The sequence below is a fragment of the Syngnathus scovelli genome, chromosome 18 (assembly GCF_024217435.2).
Source record: "Syngnathus scovelli strain Florida chromosome 18, RoL_Ssco_1.2, whole genome shotgun sequence".
NCBI classification, from domain to species: Eukaryota; Metazoa; Chordata; class Actinopteri; order Syngnathiformes; family Syngnathidae; genus Syngnathus; species Syngnathus scovelli.
In genome coordinates, this window is record NC_090864.1 from 5,099,817 (window position 1) to 5,117,730 (window position 17,914).

General features: G+C 44.8%; 2 protein-coding genes across 2 annotated transcripts; one reads left to right on the forward strand and one right to left on the reverse strand.

Annotated features, from left to right (window-relative positions):
- The first annotated feature begins 390 nt into the window (after window positions 1–390).
- fasn2 (fatty acid synthase 2) lies at window positions 391–10,380 on the forward strand. Its single transcript, XM_049749064.1, has 7 exons — window positions 391–463; window positions 1,997–2,069; window positions 2,271–2,421; window positions 2,657–2,817; window positions 2,886–3,092; window positions 3,167–3,348; window positions 3,518–10,380. The coding sequence occupies exons 1-7, from the start codon at window positions 392–394 to the stop codon at window positions 9,050–9,052; spliced, it is 6,381 nt and encodes a 2,126-aa protein (XP_049605021.1). The 5' UTR covers window position 391; the 3' UTR covers window positions 9,053–10,380.
- On the reverse strand, window positions 10,355–17,842 carry pks1 (polyketide synthase 1). The gene is made up of 6 exons (XM_049749070.2): window positions 17,670–17,842; window positions 17,217–17,370; window positions 16,687–16,847; window positions 16,282–16,485; window positions 15,991–16,172; window positions 10,355–15,816 (listed from the first exon to the last, which is right to left on the reverse strand). The coding sequence occupies exons 1-6, from the start codon at window positions 17,740–17,742 to the stop codon at window positions 10,381–10,383; spliced, it is 6,210 nt and encodes a 2,069-aa protein (XP_049605027.1). The 5' UTR covers window positions 17,743–17,842; the 3' UTR covers window positions 10,355–10,380.
- Between the last annotated feature and the right edge of the window lie 72 nt (window positions 17,843–17,914).

Sequence of the window (17,914 nt, forward strand, 5' to 3'; positions counted from 1 at the left end):
AAATGTACGCCTGCATTAACAGTGCTTCCACACGCCTTCTAAAAAATAATTGCTGCTGAACTTTCAAAAGTGTCCTAGGACAATGTCAAAATGAATGCAGTCCTATTCAATGTTTTGCACAATGCTGGACAGAAAACATTTTCATAAAATTAGTGTGTATTGAAGACAATTTTTTTTTTTTTTTTAAAAGGTCAGGAAGAGGAAGTAAATAGATACAACATTTTCATACTGTAGAAGTAAGCGGGCAAATTGTCCTGTCATGAGCTCATTTCATTCCATCAGCTAATTATGACCTCATTTGGTTCCATCTGCCAATCATGAGCTCATTTCATTCCATCTTCAAGTCCGGTTTGGGCACATTTTGGACTTAAAAAAAAAAACCATCCAAATGATGCTGCCGCCTCAACACTACACGCATTTATCATTTGTCTCAGTAAGAAGGCACAGGACATCAACCCGAGAAGTAAGCTTCATCCACACGCTGCATTTTTAAAACCTAACTTTACCCTAACTCGAATTTGAAACTGACTTAGCGATTGTTTTGTGTTGCTCTGCTGAACTGAATGCGATGTTAGGTTTTTTTTTTCCTTCTAGTGTGGAAAAATAATATTCGAAAGTGAGCAGAGTGTGTCGCACTTTCTACTCACTGCTATTTGCTTCAAACTCGAGTTAAATTGGGGTAAAAAAATTTGGACTTCAAAAAATAAAACTGACAATCTATGTGTAAAGCTTGACTTTTGAAAAACAATATTTAAATTAAAAATAACTGTATTAAACGTTTTTTTTAGGTTAAATGTAATTTTGGTGCACTTTGGTAATTTGAATAAATGACATTTTAATTTAATATTAGATTAATTTATTAATTTTCAATTTCATTGATATTTTGAAATTTAATGTTTTATTTTTTTCTCAGTTTTATATTTTCAAATCTTTTATTTTTCATTTTCAAATTTGATCTTTTTGAGTTTCAAATTATTTTTTTTTTATGTGGCCTTGGGGTATCAACCAAGCGATTGACAGCTGAACAAAAACATCTAGGGACCTCCCCCAGTGCCTTTTGGGGAGGTAGAGGAGCAGGAGCTAAATCAAATGTTACCAAACACTTATATGGGCCAGATTGCCAGCTTGACAGTTGATGTCTGGGACAAATTCATATTTCAAAACCTATTTTGACAGATTATGTCCCGTTTTGCAGTTCAATAGCAACATTCCAACACATGGAAAAACATATTTGAAACTGAAAATCAAAGATGTAAATCTAAAAATGTAAAATGTGCAATTGAAAAAAAAATGACATAAAAATGGTAAAAGGTAATTTGGGTTTAATGAAACAAATTACAGACCCACGGTCAGTTTAATTATTTCCATATTCTTACTTTTTGGGAAATTTTTGTCTGGTGTTCAGAAAGATTTTTCTCTTGTAAAACTAGTGCTTTGGCACGTGTTGATGCTTTATGATCCTCCATTTTTATTGTCTTACTGTAATTTGGTTTTATCTGTATGTGATTACAAAACTCTCTTTAAGAGACGGTATAATTATAATTGTTGTTTTATTTTGAAAGGCTATCAGTTTGAGCCACGCCCGCCTTAAAAAAATTGTTTGGTAGGTAGATAAAGGTGGATCAAGTTGGCTGGATCCCAAATGAAGGCCCATATAACATAACCACTGAAATGGAAAAAAAAAAAGTGTTGGGGATATTCAAAGAGATTAACAACGGTGATCTTTGATAAGCTTCAATAACAGCAGCCCATTGTTATATAACATATTGATTTACTCATTAAACCGCTCCTAATCAGTTGTGAGACTTCATAAAGGCGTGCTTCTTGGTCACCATGGCCACGCCTATACAATCCACCATGAATGTTTGATGATGGGCCGCCTATAAAGAGGCTGGCTCACTTCTGCTGAGGTTTAGTTTGGATGATTGAGGATGGCGGGAAGGGACTAGTTGCAAAGAAGAGGAACTAAGGACTCGATTTTGTTTGTGTTCGTCAGCTGTGTCCGACGAGGATGGAGCGAGCTGAGGACGCCATCGCCGTGGTGGGAATCGGCTGCAACTTCCCAGGCGGTAACGTATTTCAATTAATTTTTGATTGTTGGATTTCTTGAAATTTCACATTTACAATTGTAAATACATTTTAGTGATTAAAAATGAAGTTGTGACTAAATTACAGTAAGGATTTACAACACTATTAATCTCATGATAAAAAGTTACAGTTTGAGAACTGTTGTCAGTCTAAGATAGGAGCGTGGGTTTTTTTGCACACAGGAGAGGGTCTGGAAAATTTCTGGAAAGTTCTGGTGAGTGGGCGGAATTGTTTGGTGCAGATTCCCAAAGAGCGATTCGATCTATCCACCTGGTATGACCCCGACAACAAGGCGGGCAAGTCCCACACAGCCAACGCTGCCCTCATCGACGGGTAGAACATCTCAATGCTACTCTACGGCATTGTTTGCCAAACTTTGTTGCACTGAGGCACGAAGGCTCATACTTCAGCTGACAAAAATTTCATAAAAAAATGTATACAAAAACTTGAGCTCCTCTATCACTTCTGAGATGATACCTGGTGTAAAAAGTTTGAGAACCACTGCCCTATAAGAACGATTTGGTGGCTCATTCAACTATTGATTGGGTTTGGATCATAATGTTTGCAGGTTCAACCATTTTGACCACAAGTTCTTTGGCATCAGCGACAGTGAGGTAGAACAAATGGACCCTCAGCAGAAACAGCTGCTTCAGTGTGTCTACAGAGCTCTGGAGAATGCCGGCATTCCCATGGAAAAAGCCAGCGGGACCAGAACTGGAGTGTATTTTGGTATAAAGTCACTTTCCTCGTTTACCAAGTATTATGAGCATGGGAGATGAATGCTTTTTCCCCGGCAGGCCTTATGAACAGAGACTACGAAACCACGGCGGCGCATGCCCATCCCAGCGTCATCAACCATTGGACCGGGGCAGGGTTGGCCATGAGCATCGCCGCCAACAGAGTGTCATACGTCTTCGACTTCACCGGGCCATCCTTGGCCATCGACTGCGCCTGCTCGTCCTCCCTGGTGGCGCTCCATCTGGCGTGCCAGGCCATCAAACAAGGTGCTTCAATTTGTCGGAGGTGATCTTGAGAAAAAAGGTTCTAAAAGGGCCTTGGTTGTGTGCCGTCTTCTCAGGGGACTGCGACATGGCAGTGTGCGGTGGCGTCAACTGCATCTTTGAGCCTAGAGTGTTTGTGGCCCTTAGCAAAGCCAATATGATTTCCCCGGACGGAGCCAGCAAGCCTTTCTCAAACAAAGGCAACGGTTATGGCAGAGGGGAAGGATGTGGTGTGGTTCTCCTCAAACCATTGACCAAGGTGACTCTATTTTCCATTGGAGGGCAGATACAGTTACAGAAAATGGATAACTTGCTGACTTAATACCACCCTCTGCTATTTACTTTTCACTACCCATCATAAAAAAAAATAATTGTGGTCCTGGCACTGGCACTTTTGGTTTCATTATATTCTATCTGTACTTTGACAGGCCTTACAAGACCAGGATAACATCTGGGGCATCATCAGCAAGACCGCCGTCAACCAAGACGGACACTCCGTATCACCGATCACTAAGCCTTCCATGATTCAGCAGGAGGAGCTTCTGCGGATGATCTACTCCGAGCGCGATCTCAACAATGTCCAGTACATTGAGGCTCACGGCACCGGAACACCAGTCGGGGACCCGACGGAGGCAACGAGCCTCTCAAACGTCATCGCCAAAGTTCGAGCTTCCAGTGCAGAGACTCTGCGGATTGGGTCAGTCAAGAGCAATATTGGACACACAGAATCCGCCGCTGGAGTGGCCGGACTTATCAAGGTGCTCCTTATGATGAAGCATGAGTCCATTGTTCCATCAGTTTTCTTCTCTGAGGAGACAGCCTGTGTAGACTTCAAGGCCCTGAACATGAAAGTTCCTCAAGAGTTGGAAAGGTGGGAAGCGAGCGGTGGACGGGTTGCGGGAATCAACAATTTTGGCTTTGGGGGTACAAACGCTCACGCTATTGTCACCCAGCACAAGCAGTCGCATAGAATGAACAAGAATGATAGTAGAAAGATGAAATATTTTGTGATGTCGGCAAATTCACCAAAGTCTCTCACCCTCATGCAAGTAGACACCATTTCACGTCTGGAGGACAACATTGACCTAAATCATCTTTTGTACACGGCGGCATGCAGGAGGAGCCACCTCAAACACAAATACAGATGGGCCTCGGTGGTTTCATCCATAACTGACCTCAAAGAGAAGCTCCAGGCTGCCGTGAACAAAAATCCATCAAGCCTCTCACTCCAAGACCCAAAGTTAGTGTTTGTCTTCTGCGGTAACGGCCTCACTTACCACGGCATGGGCAAGCAGCTTCTTCGACACGAGCCAGTCTTCAGAGACAAAATTGAGCAGATTTCGCGAGTCTACCAGCAGCTGAGCAGGCTCAACATCCTGGATACGCTTGAAAGCAAGAGCGAGCGTGGTGACTACAATGCTCCAGATGTGGCCCAGCCTCTCCTCTTTGCTTTGCAAGTGGGCGTCGCCACCTTGCTCGGGCACTGGGGTGTCAAAGCTAATGCTATGCTGGGACACTCAGTCGGTGAGGTGGCAGCGGCTCACTGCTCTGGCCTCCTATCCCTTGAGGATGCCCTCAAAGTCATCCACTTCCGCAGCGTTCTCCAAGGTGAAGTGGCTGGGGGGAAGATGCTGGTGGTCAGCAACATGGCCGTCTCAGAGGTCACAGCTCTTCTCCCTGAATACTCAGGGAGAGTTTGTCTTGCTGCTTATAACAGCCCGCAGTCCTGCACTCTTTCAGGAGACGCAGATGCAATCCAGAGCCTTCAGGCAAAGCTGAGCAGCACAGCCATCAGTGAGAACCTCTTCATCCGCATCCTGGAGGTCCCCGCAGCTTACCACAGCCACATGATGGATCCAATTCTGCCAAAAATCAGGGAGGAGATTGGCTCCTTGGTGAAGAACGAGCTTGACGTGCAATTATTCTCAACTGTGACTGGTGAGGAGGCACAGAGGGGGGATTTTTGCTCAGGTGATTATTGGGCAAGGAATGTGCGTGAGCCTGTCGCTTTCGAGCAAGCAGTTAGATCAGCCAGTCAGGGAAAGAAAAGCACAGTCTTTGTGGAAATAGGTCCACGGCGCGCCCTCCAGAGGAACATCATGGAAACTCTCGGCAATGACACAGCTGTGGTAGCCTCACTGCAGCCAGACAAAGACCACGAGACACTCTTGTCTGTCGTTTCAAAGCTCTTTGAGCTCGGCGTATACATAGACTGGAACACCTTTTACGCAGGCTATGAGGCACCACCGCTGCCTTTCCCGAGATACCAGTTCGATTCTTCGGACAGGGATGTCATCATCAAAGCGGCTCAGAAGAACACAACAAATAATCACCCTGTGCTCTGCGCCACAGGCAATGAGACCAACACTTACACATGCGCTTTGATGTCTGACTCCACCTTCTTCCTGAAAGAGCACAGGCACAACAAAGTACCCATCATTCCTGGGGCCTTCTACGCTGAGTTGGGTTTAGCCGCATTTATGGCTTGCGCCAAACCAAAAGTCCCTCTCAACTCACTGCAGCTCAGTGTCAATTTTCACAACCCATTTGTCTTAACCCCAAGCCCCCTAGAGATGAAGGTACAGCTGGAGCATAAAGAGAACGAAGCTAGTTTCTCAGTGTTCTCCTCGTCAGCCACATACGCATCAGGCACGGTTGTCCAAAAGAAAGAACGACCAGTTGAAGAGCAGCGCATTGACCTCAGCAGCATCTACAAAAGATGCACATCTGTAGTGACCTATCAGGAATTTTATAGTTACCTTGCCCAAGGAGGCTTCCAGTATGGAGACGTCTTCACCAATAAGGCCAATGTACACTATGGGGAAGATCTGAAAGAGGCTTTTGCCATGATCACAGTTCCACAGGCACTACGGTCTCAGTTGCACGACTACTATGTTCATCCAGTTGTGCTGGACTTCCTCATGCAGCTCCTCCCAGTCACGGTAGAGCACATTTTTGCTGGTAGACCGGGATTTCCAGCCCAGATTGGAGGTTTAACAGTGTTAGAACCTTTGCAAGATGAGATGATCGTGTACTTGAGGGCAATCAATGTTGGTACAAACCATTTTGAGGTCTGCGGATGCTTTGCTGATCAACATGGAAGGACCTTGGTTGAGGTTAAGCATGTGTTGATCAAGTACCTTGGTAGTGACTCTCATGTGGTTGAGGAATACTTCTACCATAATGAGTTTAGTGTCATCCCCGAGGGGATCACAAATGATCCACCTCCCAAGGCCTTAGTCTTCTCTGACAATATGGGGATCGCAAAAGCCCTACAACCCCACTTAGACTCGCGCTCTCACTATATTCCATTTACACATGCAAAAGATATCTTGAACCATGGATTTCCATATCTTTTAGCAAATCTCAACATAGACTTAAAGGACAACTTTGATGAGGTCTTGTTTTTGTGGGGCAAAGAAAACCTAAACTCCTTCACGCCTGACGATGTCCTGGAGAATCTAGCAGGTTGCTGTGAAATATTACGCCAGGTAGTCCTGGAGCTCAAGGAAATCTACTTCGCTAACCCCATCCGGGCAGTAACCTACTGCTCATCTGAGTTTACAGTTGATCACGTCAATCCTGGCTTTGCTATTGTAGGCATGACACGATCCCTTGCTGCAGAAATAGCTGAGATGTCATTCCAGTTAGTTGACATCAGCTCCAACTCTGCGAAGGACATTGCAGCTCTGTCTGAGATCCTACGAGCTTACCCTTGCAGCAAGTACCCAGAACTGGTGATTAGAGATGGGGCGATTCTAAAACCTTCCATCACACGTACCCCTCCTGAACTGCCTGACAATTATGAACGCACCTTTACTTCTGACACATCTGAACCTTGCATCCTTCAGACTGCAGATGCTTTTAAAATGAGTCGCTTGAGTGCTGTACATGTCCATGCTGATGTGGAGCAAATGAGTGCTACGTCAGTTGAGATTCAGCCCACTAAGGTTTGTGTGCATTCATCAGAGTACTTCCCTGTGAGTGCCTCACATGTCAAGTTTGGCCAGACGCTGTACTGGAACAAACACTCCTCACAGAACCACAAGCTACTCATGCTTGACTTCAGTGGAATTGTTACCAAGGTTGGAAAGGATGTCAGGAAATTAAAAGTGGGAGATTCTGTGGCTTCCTGTTACCCCGTGGTAGCAGCCAGTAGGATCAGAGTTCCACAGGATGTGTGTTACACAACCAAACAACTCCCCTTCCTTCAAACAACACCTTGTCTCTCCTTCTTTGTGCTGGCGAGGGAAATCCTATGTCGGGTCTTGCCAAAAGCCAAGCATCATCTCGCCATCATATCTCTTATTCCGGATTCCGTTCTGGTAAAGGTTTTGACAATCGCCTCTCAAAAGTCTGGTTACGACGTGAGCATTGGAAAACAAGGCATCTTCAAAGAAGCCAATCAAATTGATGCATTCATTGTCCTGCCTCCATACAGCAAAAGTTTGATTGCAGAAGTCTGCAACTTTCCTGGTGTCAAGAATGTTGTCCTTGTTCGAGGATCCCAGACACAAGACTTGCTTGACCAGGATGAGCTCCAGAGTGTAAAAGAAAGTGTACACGTGCAAAGAGTTGACCTTGCGGCTATTTTGCAAAAAGGATCCTTGGGTGCTCGAAGGCTACGTGTTTATCACTGGCTTAAGTCCTTTAACTTAAACAAGAAGTTTTCCCTTGAAAGCGTCACCTTTCAGAGTATCACATCTGAGAAGATCCAAAACCTTCCCTCAGAGATGTCCGAGTCGTACTTCCATGCAAAAAAGCTGGCTGTTGTGGCACTGGAAAAATGTCAGACCGGCGCGACTTCAAACATTCCACTTCTGTGCTCAAAAAAGAAGCTTTTCCGAAAAAGATCAGTGTACATTATAGCAGGTGGTCTGACTGGGCTGGGCTTTGAAACAGTCAAGTTCATTTCACAAAAGGGTGGCGAGGTTGTCATCACTCTCTCCAGGAGCAAGCCCTCACCCGAAGTGCAGCGAGAGATCCAAAACATAGAGAAGCAGTGTGGGAACAACATTGTCCCCATGCAATGTGACATTGCCGTGTCTGAGCAAGTGCACCAGGTTATCAGCGAGATCCAGTTGAAGTTCAAAGATTATTCAATCAGAGGTGTGTTTCACAGTGCAGTCGTCTTGCACGATGCTCTCATCGAGTCCCTTGACATGTCCATATATGAGGAAGTTCTCAAGCCAAAAGTCAATGGTGTGCTCAACTTGCACAAGGCAACACTCAAGTGCCAGCTCGATTACTTTGTTTGTTACTCCTCCATATCATCCTTTTTGGGAAACGCCTCACAAACAAACTACGCGGCAGCAAACTCATTTTTGGATTTATTCTGTCAGTACAGGCGCAAGCTCGGCCTGGTGGCGCAGTCCATCAACTGGGGAGCTCTGAACCTGGGACTCCTCTTAAACAAAGAACTGATCCATCGCTTCCTGGAGACCAAAGGGATGATGGTGCTGATGGTGGCTGAGATCCATAAAAGCCTGGAACAATGCTTGCTGATAAACCGACCCCAACAGGCTATTTGCCGTTTCCACTTTCGGAACATCCGCTTCAACATCCTCTCACAGAATGTCGCCCTGACCATGCGGCTGTCGGCGCTGGTGGAGCAAGCCCTCCAAAAGTCTAGAGAGTTGAATTCTCAAAGCAAGAACACAGAGGAGGTGCCACCCAGAGATTATGTGCTCTCCCTGCTTTGCAAAACCATTGGCGTGGACGTGAGCCAACTGACGGACGATACGCTGCTTTCATCTCTCGGCACAGACTCCTTGCAGGCCATGACGCTGCAAAACCTCATCTACCAGGACCGAGGTGTGAAGGTGCCACTGGTCAAACTTTTGGATCCCAATGCCACGCTCTCCACTTTGGTAGCCATTTTGAATGAAGCGCACGAGGGTGGAACTAATGTCCCAAACGCTCTTTCAAGCGATGATGCTGGCACTGTTTCAGTCAGATTTTAAGATCCCTACTGATTTGCGAACAGCTGGGAGTATAATTCGATCTGTGACCATGCCCACATCTCACAACATTGAAATATCTAATCAACCTTTTCTAGTGAAATAAATGGAAATGCTATGACTATGCCAGAGACCAGCACTTACCTTCGGACCAGTGGTTTCAACAAATACATTTGGCAAAATACCCACACAAAAACGACAATGCAAGCTCAAATAAGACACCTGAAGTTTCACTGCGAGGAGGGGTATGCAGCTGTCATCTGGCGGAGTTTCTGAAGGTCACGCAGAAGTCCGTTTTTTCTTTTCTTTTTTTGCTTTTAACACAAAAATAAAGCACTTGTACTAATAAGTCATGGTACCGCCGTGATCGTTTATGAAAACCTACATGTCAGTTCCTTGGCATTATTTTCACGATTGTCTTCTGACTGGCGTTTTTTTGTAAACATTTTATGGAGAAGACATTTGAAAAGATGTTATGATTGTTTTGTGTTTATGTTTATCTCATTGTCTCAAGGATATGTGAAGATAAGACAGATGTCCTTGTGTTTGTTTTTAAAGCTGTTCATCGATCCTATGTTCCGAAGGTGATCTTTCTTATCGCTTTATGAGGATTATTAAACTAAGTATATGTAACGGTGTGAAACGTACTTTATTAAATTATGACGGGAGTGAGCAAGCGGCACACGGTGTGGCACATGCAACCTGCCTGATTTTTGTGGTCTTTCAATTGCCGTTTTTTCAATTGAAACCTTTTCCATGTTGAAATGATGAGTAAAGCCTGGTTTGCTGTCCATCCAGGACTGAGTGTGACATTTACCATCATTTCTGTCATACTGTATTGTAACAGTCACTTCTGCTGTCTTTTATTTCTTATGTTGTTATTTTTCACCTATTTAGCGCAGGTTCGCGGTAACGTGCGGTCGACATTAATGGTTATTAAGGGAAGTGGTTTTTAAGCCTTCATGATTAGAAAAACAAGAATTTGGTTTAAAAAAAATCAAATAGATGTCATTTATATATATTTTATTATTGCACTAAATGATATATACACCAGCTGTACACCAATGTGTTCTTTGGTTCTTGTAGTACCTGTTGGTAAAAGTGGGCGACTTGATTGTTTTTTATAGTTAAAACAAGATACGATCACACTGTCATATTATTGGATTTATTTTTCTCTGAAAGATAAATATTTTGTTGGTACAGTCAGTTAGAGCTGCAAGGAATACAAAGTGATCACTGTCCAAGATTGAAAACAATTTTCAGCATCATTCCTGTATTGTGTGTGTTGTCGACTGCGCTGTCTCAATAAAAGGACATGTCATCTACATCAATCACATGATATTATTATTTATCACAAAACTTTCCAAAGTTGCCACCGTCGTGTTCGGGTCCAGTATCCTGACCAACGGTACATTTACACTTGTCTCTTGAAAGATTTTATTCTGAAGTGTCATGGCCAACATCGAGTCGACGCCCAGCGCACCCAGCGTGGCGTTATCATCCAGCTCGTCCTCACCAAGGTTGCTAACGTCGCCGATGATAGTTTTCACATTTTTACGTGAGGGAGACGATTGGTGAACTGGCTGCTCAATGGTCCTGTTGTCTTTTAGTTCTGCGTCCACTAAGGTTGATAGTCGTTTCCCGAGTGAGGCGTTTTTCAAGTTGAACTTGCACACGAGCTGCTGAGGTCTGTTGGTGAGAAGGACTTTGGCGAGAGCTTCATGAATCTCTCCCACGTCCATGACCAGCATCCCTTTGCTCTCTAGGTGCTTTTGGACGTGCTTTTTTTTTAACAGAAGGCCAAGGTTCAGAGGACCCCAGTTAATGGACTGTCCGGCCAGACCGAGGTTCCTCCGGTAAAGACAAAAGGTGTCAAGGAAAGAATTGGCTGCTGCGTAGTTGGACTGCGACTGGTTACCAAGAAGCGACGAGATGGAGGAGTAGCACACAAAGAAGTCAAGCTTCTTGTGGAGGGTGGCATTGTGGAGATTCAGGGCGCCACTCACTTTGGGCTGCAGAACCTTCTGCAGGAGAGATGCATTGAGATTTTCTATGGGTGCATCGTGGAGCACGGCAGCGCTGTGAAAAACTCCTTTGATGGGACAACTACTCAATCTCTGCTCAATCTTTGAGATGGCTTCCACTACTTGTTGCAACATTGAAACATCACACTGGAAAGTCATGATGGTGATGTTGTACCTCTTCTGGATGAGATCCAGTTCAGACTGCATTTCATGCGTTGGCATGCGTCTGGACAGTGTCACGATACACCCGCCGCCATTGCTGGCAATGAACTTCACAGTTTCAAAACCCAAACCGGTGAGGCCTCCCGTTACGATATAAGTAGAGTGTTTTTGAAAAAGTTGTCTGGGTTTGCCCAGAAATGGAATGTCTGACACTTGGCAGTTAGGTGCTGTCAAATCTAAAACCACTTGGCGCACTGTCTTGGCGGCAAAGTACGACTCGTCAGCCTGAGCTTCTCCTGCGCTTGAGATTTGAAATGTATCCCTTTTGACAGGCAGAGATGCTCGATCAAAGCCGAGCATCATGAGCCACCTAAAGATGGCTCCTCCTTGTGCTTTGAGATAAACTCTTTGAAGGACACGAGGGACATGGAGAACATGCACACGAAGGAAGTCACTCTTGAACGCAAAGCTGTTTGTCCAGCATGAGGATGACTGGTGCGTTCCGCATACAAAAACAGCATGTCGCTCATGGCCGTCGTTTTCTCTTAATTCTTGCCAAGAGTTGTCATATGGGGGCAGGAAGACAAAGGCTTGGCACGGATCACGACTTGTACCTTGCTTTGGCAAATGGGGCAAACAGGACACATTCCAGCCGGATCGGTTTGCTGTCAACGCTAGAACTTTCATCAACGCAGAGGCTAAGTCTGGAGTGACGATGGCCATCTTTTTCTGCTGTTGCCGTGTCACAGTGGGAAGCATCCGCTGCAGGAGCTCCCACGCCAGGATGAAGAAGGACATGCTTGGACATTCTTCCAGGAATGGAAGTTTCTCGGTGTCGTAACACACAGACTCGGGAATAACGACTCTCGTTGCTGTTGTAGATGGGTAACTTGCGGCAATGCGGTCGCCAACTTTTAGGCTGCAAACGTCTTTCCCGACGGCTGTCACGATGCCGCTAAAGTCGAGAGCCAACAGTGTGTGGTTGTGTGTCGTGCGATTGTTCCAATACAATGTCTTTCCAAAATGCAAGTGTGAAAGTGTCACAGGGAAGTAATCCGCTGAATGGACACACACATTTAGTAGTTGAACCTCGACTGATTTATCCGCAACTGTGCCGTCATTTGTGTCAATGGGGCTAGCAGTCAAGCCTTCCAGTCTGTAAGGATGACTGGTCTGTAGGACAAAATCTTTCACTGATGGTATGTTACCCTTAAATAAAACTCTCTCCTCCATGAGCGTACGTGTTATCTTTGTCGTCGACACCTGTCCTTGACCAACAATGACTTCGGATTGTTTGCAAGAGTTAATGACACCAACTAAAGATTCAATGTCCGTTCTGGTTAGCGACATCAGGTCAATGAGTTGAAAACAGACACCCGGTACCTCTGCCGCACAAGCCCTCATCATACCAGACAGCGCAAAACCAGAACTCACACAGTCTACAATCCTCTCTGTGGACCTGTAGGTTATAACACGGACAGTGCAAGATTGTTGGCTCTCCTTCAAAGTTAAAACAATTTGTTGGAATGACTCACAGCAGGCCACCAGGCGGTCCAGCGTTCTACCAGATGGTAAGTGGCTGAGATCTTCTACGGCCCAAATGAAGAGAAAATCTGTCAAGTTTTTGCCGAGAACAACGTCTTGGAGCTGGCCTGGTGTCCAGTGATTTCTGTCCTCCACGGAAGATGACTCCGGATGCAAGTATGGCTTGAGTGCTTTAGCTATGCCGAGCTTGTCTGCAAAAACTATTGCCTTTATCTTCTTATCACAATTTATCTTGTTTGTGATGGGAATGATTTCATTGTGGTAAAACACAGAATGCAGAGCAGGCAAACAACCACCCAAAAATGTTATCTGTACCTCCTGAAGTTCCACCAGTACTTTCCCATCTTTGGTAGTAAAGCAACCGCACAATTTCAGGAAGTCTGGCTTCTCTTCCGTTGCACGCATGTAAATAAACATCTCCTCTTGTGGTGGTCCTGAAATGACAATCTTGCCAATAGCCGAGGGGAATCCTTGCTTGACTGAGAGACGCCTCATGGCTGCGACAGCAGTCATTTGCAAGAAATAGTCCAACAGCACAGGATGCATGAAGTAGTCGTGAAGATGATTCAAGAGTTCTTTTTGAACGTGGATTGCTGTCACAGCCTCTTTAAACTCATCACCAAAATGAACATTGTTCAGCTGTTTGAAAACAAATCCATAATCAAATCCTGCTCTAGAAAGAATGGCGTAAAACTCTATAGCCGTTACAGTCAAAGTGCACCTTTTAAAGATTCCCTCCAGACAAATACTTGGTTCCTCCAACACAGCTGGTCCATCCGCGCATCTGAATGTACCAGAGGTGTGAGTGTCAGCAGAGGAGCTTATTGTAAAGACACCATCAGTATCTTCAAACCTCACTTTCAACTGGTGATTGTTCGTGCTAAGCAGATTGTGAAACGTCACACTGAGCTCGATAAAGGAGATGGGCCTCCTCGGCTTCAGATAGGCCACCACAGAAGCGAAAGCCAGCTCCACGTAGAAGGCGCCGGGGACGATGGCAATGCCGTTATGCTTGTGCTCCCAGAGATATGGCACGGTCTCCGTCGTGAGATTGCATACGAACTCTTTGTTGTTCTTCTTTATTTGGGACAACAGCGGATGTGATGAAGAAGAAGAAGACAAAACGTTTCCTTGTCTGACATCCTCAAAGTAGACCTCTTTCCGTGTGTTGTCAAACTGATAGACTGGGAACGCTGTGGGTGGTGCTTTATAACCTTGGTAGAGGTCCTGCCAGTGCACGTTGACACCCAGTTCAAATAGTTTCCCCACTGTTGACAAGATGGTTTCATATTCTTTATGCGGTCGAACAGAGAGAACAATAATGTCTTTTCCAAGTGTTTCGTGGATGTGCCTTTGAAGAGCCCTGCGAGGTCCAATCTCCACAAAGACCATGTTTCTTCTTGACTGTTTATCTCTTTCGACAGCCCGCAGTGTTTGCTCAAACAAAACTGGTTGCCTGATGTTCTTTGCCCAGTAGCTTCCGTTTCCAAAGTCACCATACACATACTTGGCTCCTGTCACAGTAGAAAATAGCTTGCATTGTATGTCGTTGACAGCCAGGCAAGCCAGATGACTCTGAATGCCTTCAAGGATAGGATCCATGAGATGACTGTGGTAAGCTGCTGGAACATCTAAGATATGAAGAAAGATATCCTCATCAGCGTACATCCTGTTGAGTTTCTCATGGAGGACATTTACCGCATCTTCATCTCCTGATAAAGTGCAAGACTGCGGGCTGTTGAAGGCAGCCACGCAAATATTTTGTGAGAAGTCCTCAAGAGCTATGAGCACTTTTTCTAAAAGTATGTTGCCCACCACAAGCATCTTTCCATAGATAGCCCTACTTTGAAGCACACTGCGGTGGTAGACCACTTTGACAGCATCTTCGAGAGACAACAAACCAGAGCAGTGAGCGGCAGCGACTTCGCCTAAGGAGTGTCCCAGCACTGTGTCAGGTTTGATGCCCCAGTGCTTCATGAGAGCTGCTATGGCAACCTGAATAGCAAAAAGCAAAGGCTGGACAACATCTGGCTGGCTCAGGCCAACCGTGTCCCACTCTTCCGAAAGCCACTGACTGATTCTAATGTGTTGGTTCTTCTTCTGAAAGAGGACCTCCACCTCCTGCACCTTGTCTTTGAAATAAGGAAGGGTGCTAAAGAGCTGCCTGCACATGCCTTTGAAGGCAACACCGTTTCCACTGAACACAAACACTACCTCAGTGTTTGACAATGTCAAGGCCTCCTTTGCTTTCAATGAAGACAGAAGCTGATCCTGTAAATCTGAGAGGGATGAGAAGACAAAAGCCCTGCGATATCTGTGCTTTGTGTGGCTCCGCCCACAAGCAGAAGTAAAGGATAGTGCCTGCGCGTCAGCTGCTTGGCCGGCGTGAAGCTGTCTGTGGATATCAGCGAGTGATCGGATCAAGGATTCCTCAGAGGCTGCTGATGTCACAAAAATCCTGGGAGCATCTTTTGGGATATGTGCGACATTTGCAGTCTGTTTATACTCTCTTACAATTACATGTGTATTTGTGCCTCCAAACCCAAAGCTGTTAATGCCAGCCACCCGTTGACACAATCCATTCGTTCCCCACCTTTCAGCTTTTGTTGGAATACTAATTCTCATGACTTCAGCATTTATGCTGGAACAGTCTTGGGAGTAGAAAACAGATGGAACGATGGTCTGGTGCTTCATCATGAGGAGCACCTTGATGAGTCCGGCTACCCCGGCCGCTGATTCTGTGTGTCCGATATTTCCCTTCACAGAGCCGATCCATAGAGTGTCTGCACCACCGTCTCTAGATTTGGCAACCACGTTTGAGATGCTTGTTGCCTCTGCCAAATCTCCAACGGGGGTTCCAGTTCCATGGGCCTCGATGTACTGGACATTGGCGAGGTCACTCTCGGAGTATATTTGTCGTAGCAGTGCCTCTTGTTGATGCAAGGACGGCTTGGTGATTGGTGACACCGAATTTCCATCTTGGTTGACAGATGTTTTGGCAATGATACCCCAGATTTTGTTGCCGTCTTGTAATGCCTGTAAATTACACAATTCTAAAAACTCTTTGATAGATTTTGTCGCATCTAGATTAAGAGATGAGTGGAGACAACTGGACTCTCCTTGGCAGAAATCAAAAACAATTCCCACAACCTCGGTTGACATCCACCAGACACAAATCAAGAAATTCCAAGAATTGGTTTCAAAACTCACATTTTTGAGTGGCTTGAGAAGAACGACACCGCAGCCCTCGCCTCTGCCGTAGCCATCTGCTCGGCTGGAGAAGGGCTTGCTGGTGCCTTCAGGCGAAATCATCCTGGCTTTGCTGAGGGCCACAAACACTCGAGGCTCCAAAATGCAGTTGACCCCTCCACACAGTGCCATCTCACAGTCCCCTGGTCAGAGAGGAAAAGGAGTACTTGATTGAAGGTAAGCCTCAAAAACAAAAACTAATCCTACAGTACAGATGCCTGAAAAAGTATCCTGAGAATATTTACAGTTTACCTTGTCTTATCGCCTGACAAGCTACGTGTAGAGCCACCAGGGAGGAGGAGCATGCACTGTCCACGGCAAAGGATGGCCCGGTGAGATTGAAGACAAAGGAGATCCTGTTGGCTGCCAGACTCATGGCCGTCCCCGTGGCGTTGTAGTGATTTATGGAGGCGGGGTTATTACTTCGCAGCATCTCATAGTCTCGGTTCATTAGACCTGCAACGCAGTCAGCTCTGCTGGTAGTGTACTCTTGTATTTTACTTCAATATTACATATTAAGAGCTGTGTGTCAGTTTTTTTTAAGGGAAAGTAAATTAACAGTACAGTGACTATTTTACATAGCAGCAAGTGTCGTCACTTTTGTGACATATTATATCTATTTATTTGGGCGTCATAAATACTACTTGATGTGGTCACCAATATAAACTCCAGTTGTGCTTCCACTGATGCGCTCCATGGGGATGCTGGCATCCTCCAAGGCCCTGAAGGTGCATTGAAGGAGCAGTTTCTGCTGAGGGTCCATGACATCCGCCTCTGCCTCAGGAATTCCAAAAAATTTGGGGTCAAACTCGTTGAACCTGAAATGAGCACCGTCTTACATCATGAACTGCATGCATAACAAAAACACAGACCGCTACAAATTTATATTAGTCATTTATATTGAATTTATATCGAGAATGGAAGTTGTAAATATGACGGATCTTTTGAAAGGTTGAAAATTCAAGATTTAAGAAGTTTATTGGCCATGTTTGGGCATGCCAAACAAGGAATTTGACTCCGGTAGATCTCAGCCTCTGTTCAACATTTAGGTGACTATCAACATTCAGGACATGTGCGAATATTGACAATTATTCTCAAACATCCCCTGATTTTAAACTCCCAGGAGGGCATAATGGTAAATAAATGCTATTAATATTGCAACTGACAATCTGAATTCTTCCGCTTACCCATCTATGAAAGCAGCTTTGGTGGTTTGCGTCTTTCCAGGTTTGCTGCCATCAAGTTCATACCAGGAATCTTTGTCAAACCTCTCAGCTGGAATATCCACAACACAATTTTTGCCCTCTGATAGAACCCTCCAAAAATTATCCAAGCCTTCACCTAAAAGCCACAGGGACGTCAGACGAACTCAACCTAAATGTTATTATTGTAAATACTTCAAATTGTTTTTAAATATTTCTATATCCAGCAAGAGAGCTTCCACTTCTTATACTATATGTAATTATACTATAGTTATATATAATTCTTCTCTATGGAAGGATTTATTTGATCCAAATTGTATGATCCAAGGAATAAAAAAAAAAAAAAAAAAGTATCACTTGCCAAGTCATTCGAGAGATGGTAATTTGAAATTGTTTCTTATAAGGCAAACAAAATGTATTATTTGTGGGGCAGTGTACCTCCCGGGAAGTTGCATCCGATCCCAATGACGGCGATGTCGTCAGCAGCATCCATGTTGGTTCTTTTTTCCATGTGAAGTTTCAGTCTTCAAGTGAGTAGAACTTCTCTTTTTCCACTTATAAACACTTGAGAGGAGGGGCAACCAAAGACAACTCAACAATGTCCCTATGTCTGACTGTGGAACTAATTGCAGGTTCGATCATGACAGTAAATTACCTGTTGCGGATGATACCTTCGGTTCAAA